Source organism: Ictidomys tridecemlineatus, chromosome 5 (genome assembly GCF_052094955.1).
Source record: "Ictidomys tridecemlineatus isolate mIctTri1 chromosome 5, mIctTri1.hap1, whole genome shotgun sequence".
In the NCBI taxonomy this organism is placed as follows: Eukaryota; Metazoa; Chordata; class Mammalia; order Rodentia; family Sciuridae; genus Ictidomys; species Ictidomys tridecemlineatus.
The window spans coordinates 81,659,910-81,668,125 of NC_135481.1; the positions used below are offsets into that span (position 1 = coordinate 81,659,910).

An 8,216-nucleotide genomic window follows, 5' to 3' on the forward strand; every position below is an offset into this window, starting at 1 on the left:
ACAGCAGGAGGGGAAACTACGTTGGGGGTGGGGGGGCGGGGTGCTTAGTTACTCTAACAATGCTGTTCACGTAGGACGATTAGAGAGATTTTGAACACAAACTCCTTTTCCCTTTGGCTCTACTAGTTTAAGTAACTTCAAACAGACAGGCTCGACTGAGCCCCTTGCCTGGATATGCAATTCTCACCAGGAACTTTTTAAAACACAGATCCCCAAACAGTAACTAACGGGGCATAGATGCTCCAACTGCTGGCACATTTTGGATCTCGCTGTTTGTTTGCTTATTTGGATTTCAGGGGTTTCTTCTTATTTATTTACTTTTTTCTGGGAGGGGACGGAGACGAGGGAAGGATGAGAGCAGAGGGCAGAGCAAGAGACCCACAAGTTGCCAGGGCTGAGGGCGCAGCCCGGGCGGCGGGGAGGCGGCAGCGCGCCTCGCTCCGCCCGGCCCGGCCTAGCTGCTCCGAGCGGAGACGGCCCCTCCGCGACACATTCCGGGCCTGGCGCGAGCTCAGCGCTCCCCGCCCCCGGCCTCCTCCTCCTCCTCTTCTCCTCCTCCTCCCCCTTCTTGCCTGCCTTCCCTCCCCCTCCCCAGCCTCATTCCCTTCCTAGAGAGCAGCTGCCAAGGGACCTGCGGCGGCCCCGGGGATCCCCCGGCCCCCCACCCTCACCGCTGCTTCCCGTCACACAGCAGCGCCTTCTCTTTTTTGTTTCTCTTTTTCTTTTGCCCATTTTCTTTTTCTTTCTTTTCTTTTTTTTTTTCATTTTCTTTTTTCTTTTTCTTTTTTTTTTTTTTTCAGCGAGTCACTCTATTCGCCGAGCCGAGGAGGTGCGACTGCTCCGAGAGCCTGGCGCCGCTGCCGCCACCGCCAGAGCCCGCTCGCTGCCGCAGCCGCCGCCGGGCGGACAATGCGCGCGGGGACCGCGGGCGAGCGCTTAGCCGCAAGCCCCCAGACGAGGTCCCCGCGGGCTCGCGGCCCAGGAGGCGGGCTGCGGAGCGGGCCCCGCCACCTCGGCGGCGGCGGCGGCGGCGGAGGCGGCGGCGGCGGGAGCAGCGGCCCCGGCGGCAGGTTCAATAAACAGAAAAGTGTTACCGTTCTCGCCTGGAAGGATCCTGCTGAAAGCTGGGCTTGGTGGGCGCCATCTTCCTGCTATTTTTTTTCCTCTCTTACTTTTTGCCTCTCTCCCCCCTCCCGGGGTGGGGGGCGTGGGGAGGGCGGGGGGTGTGCGTGTGCGTGGGGTGGCGGGAGTGAGTGCGGGCGTGCGCGGCGCTCAGCTGCTGCCCGGCGGGCGGCGGCCGTGGCCGTGGCCGTGGCCGCGGCGGCGGCGGCGGCGGCGGCGGCGGCGGCGGCCGTGCTGCTGAGGCAGGGCAGCTACGGAAAAGTAGTGGGGCCGGAGCCTCGCCGGCGGCCGGCCGTCCCCTCGCGCCACCGGTGCTCCCAGCCGCAGGTCGCCGCCTCCTCCGCCGCCTGCGCCTTCTCCTCCCCCTGCTCGCCCGGCGCCGCCGTCCATGCGCCGCAGAGCGCCCGCGGCCCGGGCCGCTCCGGCTCCCGAGACATGCCCAGCTCGGAGACAGGCGACCGGTGGAGGCGGCGGAGGAGGAGGGGGAGGTGGCGGCGGGGGGAGGCGGCCGCGCGGCCCCGCGGGCTGCCCGGCCCAGGGCCCCGCCGCCTCCGGGTTCTCACCCTAGTGCGCCGCCACACACACACACACACACACACACACACACACGCACACACACCCACAGTCACCCCACCACCACCACCCAGAGCTGGCCGGGTGACAGGTGGGGCACACACTCTCCCGGCGGGGGGCGGCCGGGGCCTAGGCTGGGAGGGACAGGGAGGGGGAGGACACGCAGGGGGTTCCCAGCTTGACCGCTGTGAAAGTATTTCTGGGCATTTTCCAGCTGCTTTGCTCCAGAGCGCTCTCTCGCACGCAGACACACACACCCCTTTCTCTCTCTCTCTCTCTCTCTCTCTCTCTCTCTCTCTCTCTCTCTCTCTCTCTCTCTCTCTCTCTCTCTCTCTTAGGGGGACTGGAAAGCTCGGCTGCTGGCGCAACAACGCCACTCAGTTGCAGTTTCAAACACTTCCCTTCTCTGGAGTATCGCAGCCAGGAGGAAGGAAAGAAAGACGAGAACTGGGAGGCCACGGGAGTGAGCTGGGGCAGGACAGGGTCCCGGGCGCACCTTTGGAAGCAGCGGGAATAAACATGGGGCAGGGATTTGGGCTTGTGCTGGCCCGGGCTAGCGGCCGGGATAGTCCTGTGGGCCCGCGCAGCTGCAACACAGGCACCTAGTGGCTCTGGCGTTTTCAACAGAGTCCCCAAAGCCAGAGTATCTGCATTATTCAAGCACGTACAAATATGCAGACCCCAGGCTTTACAGGTGAATCCCCAGTGGTTAAAACGCAATTACATAAAACGCTTTTCCCGACTCAGGTCCCAGTACCTGAGACCAGACTGCTTGCCTCTGGGGATCTAACCGGGCCGCCTCCCCATTTTACAGCTCAGGAAGGCCTAGAGAAAGAGCGACTCAGTGAATGGTCCAGCGCTGGAATCCTGTTACCTGGGTAGACCCTGGTCAGTGCGTTTTCTCCGCTAAGCCACTCTGCAGCAGGAGAGCAGTTTTCGACGCAGAGACTTGGGTCAGTCACATGTCAACCAGGCATAAAGAAAGGACTCCCAAAGCTTTTCCACTTTTAATGAATGAAAGAGCCTGATAGAAAACACCAGTCCTATGCGAGGTTTTGCATTTTGCTTTTTAAACTTTAGGAATAATAAATAAAAGACCTGAAAAGGAGGCCCCTGTGATCCTACCATTCAGTGAAGTAGGGCTGGAACTTGGAAACTTCCATCTAAAGCATAAGTGTTTTTCGGGGGGCAGAGGTGTTTAATTTGCATGATGATGTTTGAGTTCTCTTTGGAGTATACTCTACAGGTAGGAGAAAATGAGAATGATTGAGAAATGAACTGGAATAGAGACTGTTGTCTACAAGATACAAAGTGACTGGTAGAGAAGGGGGAAAGTTGCCAGTTGGAAGCTCTGGCTCCAGGACAGCCGTCTAGGGCATTTCTGCCCCAAGAAGACAAATGAGAGAAGCTTGTGTTCTCCCAACAAGCAGACTCCTTTGCATGAAAACGCCCCACTCCTGTCACTCTCTTATAGACTCCTCAAAAGTACTTAAAATATTTTTAGGGTGTGTGAAATGATGTGTCACCATTCACTTTATCATACACATCCAAGTCTGGAGGTAGTAACTAAGTCTGACCCTCAGAGTTCCTGAAGCCTGACAGATAGTTGGTGGCCCACAATGCTGGCTCAGACCTTACCTCAAATACCTGCCAATAATCTTCTTGCCCCACATGACTCACTCGTCTGCCCCAAATTTAACTAAAATTAAAGACAGTAACAGGTGTCATCATATCTGAGTAACACCACCAAAGAAAGCTACATTTTTTTACATCATCTTCCCTTCTGTCAATATAAGAAAACATAAAAAGGGAGGGAGGGAATAATACATCTAAAAAGCTAGAGTTTAGAGGTGATTATTTTTTATTTTTAGAACTACAGTGGGACTCAAATGTTTGACAAGAAGCCCAAATTCAAAGACAAAAAGGTGGAGGGCTCCAGAGCAGTATGGAGATGGCAGGGACCATGGGGAACTGCCACTGGATGCTTCTTACTTGAAGAAAAAAAAAAATGCCCCAAGATAATCTTTTTTAAGGACAACACCAACACTCAGAGCAAACCTAAAGGCTAAAAATTCATAACTGCCCCCTATGCCCAATTTTATATCTTTTAGTTTAGCTCAAGTTCCCCCAGAGGTCCCTGAAATCTTCTAAAGGCCATCTGACATTTCTGACCCTTGACTCCCTACTTCACAAACCACACTATTGTGACTATTGCCTGCACTTCCTAGTTAAAGTGATCACCAAATTCTATTGTCATTTAAATGTTTTATAAATGACAAAAAATACCTGATCATGAAAAGGAAAAATCTAATTCTTTTCCAGTCCTTCATGTTTGAAAGACTCCCACATCTTTTGTATTAAAGGTTCTTGTCATCACTGAAGTAAAACAGGGCTAAAATAATTTAAGTCAAAAATCACCTTGTCAAGGAATAAGCCCCTTTTTGAAATATTTTTAAGATTCCTTTTAAAACTTCTGACAATAAGCAGAGCATATAATGAAGCCTTCTTTAGAATATTTGCATTACTGGGCATGAACTTGGAAAACACTCAATGTGTTATGCAAAATCTGCTCTGGTCACTGGGCCCTTGGTTAGAAGGCACAAAATATGGCAATGATAGATTATCTTAACCTTTTCAGTTTAAATACTGTTGGTTCAAATCAAAGGTTCTCAAATCAATGAAGTTTCAAATACAAGGTAAAAATAGGAACTGTTATTTGAATTATGCATTGTGTATATTTTAAGTTAAATGCCATTGGCAAATCTCTCAGATGTTTAATCGTGTGCAATCTGGGAAACACAAATATTTAATTTCACACTTTCATGTGCTCTTTTTTCTTCCATCTTCAGTAAAATTGAACCCCACAAATGGAGAGCTTACTTTTCTTATTACATTGTTAGTTTTTCTCAGCGCATTTTTATGGATTACATTTTCAATAAAATTTTGAACCATCCAAAGTTGTCCTTATGGAAAAACTTTAGAGTTCTAGGGCTGGTGGTGGAGGTCATTTTTTTTCTCTCTCTCTCTCTCTCTCTCTCTCTTTCTAATTGAATCAAAGAATGTTTACTATCTCAATGTCACATCCATATTTTTTAAAATCTACCAATATGTTTAACAGAAATGCAAACAAGTATTACTTTAAAACTTCCATCCAACCACCTAGCCTAACTTTGTAAAATTAGTTTCCTAAATTGTATCTCGGAATTTTATCCATTTGCATTATAATGCATTTAAGATGAATACTTAACAGCGCCGAAGAGTCTCGGATTTCATGCTGTATTTCCCTGTAGTAACAGGTGACATGATAACACTATTATGTAGAAATGCAAGTCTACCGCTACACGTGAAAATCGGTCCCATTCTGTTTGGAAACAAATGATCAATCAGCCTCCGGTGATCAATTGCCCTCCTGGTTGATGGTCAGCGCCGATCCGCACCCGGCAAAGGCATTGAGAAAATTCTGCTGGAAGGGGAACAAGGATCCCAAACTTTGCAAAAGCACCTTGTGCGGCGTCTCAGACTTCGCTGCAACTCCTTCGCTACTCGGGACTGAGGTTCTAGGTTGGGGGCTAGACAGAGGGCAAAGGATGATTTCACTTCGCCAGTGCACTGGAGTGCTTTTCAGTTCGGACTGTGATTTTTTTTTTTTTTCCTTCCTTCTCTATAGAACGAGAAGAAGGCAAAGTGAGCCCTGGTGGTGTGCATGTGTGTTGTAAGGCACAAAACAGGAGCAAAGTGAGTCCCACCCCAGCACCCCGGGGCGGGGGCACTATCCCAGCTCAGGCGGGACTACTCACCGCTGCTGGTAGGATGTGATGCCCTGGACGTTCTGCGGGGTACCGTTGGCGGCGGCGCCGGCCCTCCCCATGCCCGCGCCGGCCGGCACCCCTGCGGCCGCCCCGCCGGCCGCCGCGGCCGTCACCTGCACGCTGAAATCCGGAAAAATTCGGATCATCGCCGCGACTTCGGACCCCGGGTGCTACGACTCTGGGCTGGGGCTGGCGGGGGTTCGGGCTTGGGCTCGGGCGGCGGCGGCAGCAGCAGCGCGAGCAGCGGCGGCGGCAGCAGCGGAGCCAGGCACCAGCCTGCAATCCCATTAGTGAGCCGCGGCCACTGTGCGCGGCGGAGAGGCGCTTTGATGTGCGCGTAGCGGACTGGGGGGGCCTCGAGCTCGAGGAGGAGGTGCGGGGGGCGTGCGAGGGACTTGCAAACAGCAAAACGTGTCAGGGTGGGGCCTTTTTCCCTTTTGGGGGGCAGTGGTGCTCCCCCCTCTTTCCAGGATGTTGCTCTCACTGGCTGCTCAGGCTGCGCCGCGCGAGCCCAGCTGAGGGAAGAAGGGGAGGGGGTAGCGGAGGAAGGATGCACCGGGAGGCTTGGCTAGGACTTGGCCGGTGCAAGGGAATGACGGGCAGTGGAGAGTGCATTTCTTTCCCGCCCCTCTACACACACACACACAGACACACACACACACACACACACACACACACACACACACACACTCGCCGCGCACTTCCGACCCAAAGTGCTAGACTGAGGCGCGCTCTCTCCCTCCTTTCTCTAGAGAAATAGCCACCATCCAGGCAGGCTCGCGCCTCCAGTGGCTTCCAGCAACCTGGACTCCAGCCTGCATGTGTAGGAATGGGGGCGCAGAGCCTCCCCTCCTAGCCCGGGCCGCTCTTTGCCAGTCTTCTGCACACTATGCAGCGCAAGCCTTGCCAGGCGCAAGTTGGGCTCCTGGAGAACTTGATACTTATCAGGGAGAGATGGTGTGCGAAGGTGGAGGGAAAAGAAGCCGCTTTTGTGCAATGAAGAGTTTGTTCCCTTTATAAGAAAGGACTCTTCCCGCTTCTAGTGGGCGGGCGGGTTGATTCTGGGCAAACTCGTGAGGTGGGTACTGTAGGACCTGCTAGCGGGATCGGAGAGTGCTCTGATGACCCACCTCCACAGGCCCCCTTCCACCGATGAAACGAATAAATTAGCAGCCACAACTGCGAAGAACTCTGCAAATTCCAACCACCGGGGAAACAAAAAGAGAAAGCACGTGCATTTATTTCCTCGCGTCTCACAGTTACTTCTCCACATTGTTGCAGCAATCCTTAGGCGATGAGGAGGGATTCTTTATGGGTTGGGTACTCCTTCTTAAGTGATAACTTGCACTCCTTTCACCCGGCTAAGGGATGTGACGGTGGGAGTTTATCATTTCTTCCACCACCCCCCCCACACCCGCCCGGCCTTGGACCCCTGTTGCCCCACTTCCTCCTCTTTCTTCCGGCTAGAGAGCGGGAGCGAAGTTGCAAGCAGTGGGCGCAGCCCCTAAGGGATGCAAGGCTCAGGCGTCCTACCCCTTGCGCTCCCACACTCCCTGCCTGGTTTTGCTATTGCTGCCGGTGGTTTCCCCTTCTCCTACTCTTCTCCTTTCCACTCCCCGCACGCCAAAGCCCCGGCACCACAGCCTGGGGAGGAGTGGTCGCCGCACCCTCAGCTCAAACCCAAGTTGGGCTCAGCGAAGCGTGGTGACCGCTGCCGCGCCGCCCGGGCCCTCGGCCAATAGCGCCTCGCCAGGCGAGACACCTGCTTAACCCTTTGAGCCTGGGGCGCAGCCGGCCCGCCGGGGGCCAGAGGGGCAGAAGGGATTGGCCTGAAGTCGCCAAGCCACAGAGTAGCAGAGGCCGCTCAGCCCAGCGTCTCCGCACACGGTCAAGGGGCCAGGAGTCTGCCCTTGCTGCACACTCAGGCGTCCCCTCCCACCCTGATGGCTCTGGAAAAGAGCCAAGCAGCACAAAGGCGAGTCCTCGCCCCAGTGGCGTCCCATGCCTGCCAGGGCAACCTCTGAGCTTCCCTAACCCAAGTCAGTTTCCGGAGGAGCCTCCCGCGCCCAGCAGCCACAAGGAGACAGAGGGAGGGAGCCTCAGCTCTCGCTGGCCGGGCCCACGGCGCAGCTGCGTTTCCATTTTCCTCTCAAAGAAAATGCTTTGGACGGCAGATAATACCAGGAGATATGAAACTGCTTCGTCCCCCACGTGTTGCACGTAAAAAGAATCGTAATGAGCATCTGTGTCTTGTGCGGAGGATCCCACGAGTTAGTTGAAGACCTGAGCGAGGTCCTGACTCCCTCCTTAGGGTCATTTTTCTAGCTTAACCGGGATACTTGTTGAGAAGCCAAACGCGGGGTTCTTGGAGCCCGGGTTGGGACCGTGGGGGGCGGGGCGAGGTGGGTGGAAAGCCGCCTTGAAAGGATCATAAAAGTGAGTCGTGGTCCCACGCGGAGCACGCAACGACTAGGTGTCGCGGGCTGACTTGGATCTCTGCGCTCTCGCCCCACCGCCTCTCATCCTCAGGGCTGGATCCGAAGAAATTTCAAATAACACTCTTCAGCCCTGGGAAGGCTTTCCAGTTGAAAGAAATGGAGTTCATGCCCATTCTAGGCAGGTATCATAGGCCAAAGGAAGCCTAGTAAATGCCTGATGAATGAAGCTAAAAACTAACTCATATGTGAGCTTTCTATAAAATACCATTTGTCT

The 8,216-nt window shown here is 54.1% G+C and overlaps 1 protein-coding gene across 13 annotated transcripts in view; it reads right to left on the reverse strand.

Annotated features, from left to right (window-relative positions):
- The window catches only part of Npas3 (neuronal PAS domain protein 3), an 836,745-nt gene extending 830,700 nt beyond the window's left edge, over window positions 1–6,045 (reverse strand). For 6 of the 13 annotated variants that reach the window (XM_040275945.2, XM_040275946.2, XM_040275943.2 and 3 more), the window contains exon 1: window positions 5,493–6,044. In XM_040275945.2, the coding sequence (XP_040131879.1) occupies window positions 5,493–5,650 (158 nt within the window). In that variant the 5' untranslated portion in view covers window positions 5,651–6,044. Of the gene's footprint in view, window positions 1–1,094; window positions 1,668–5,492 lie in introns of those variants that run through there. The other 7 variants (XM_040275944.2, XM_040275939.2, XM_040275937.2 and 4 more) reach the window with 3 other exon arrangements.
- Between the last annotated feature and the right edge of the window lie 2,171 nt (window positions 6,046–8,216).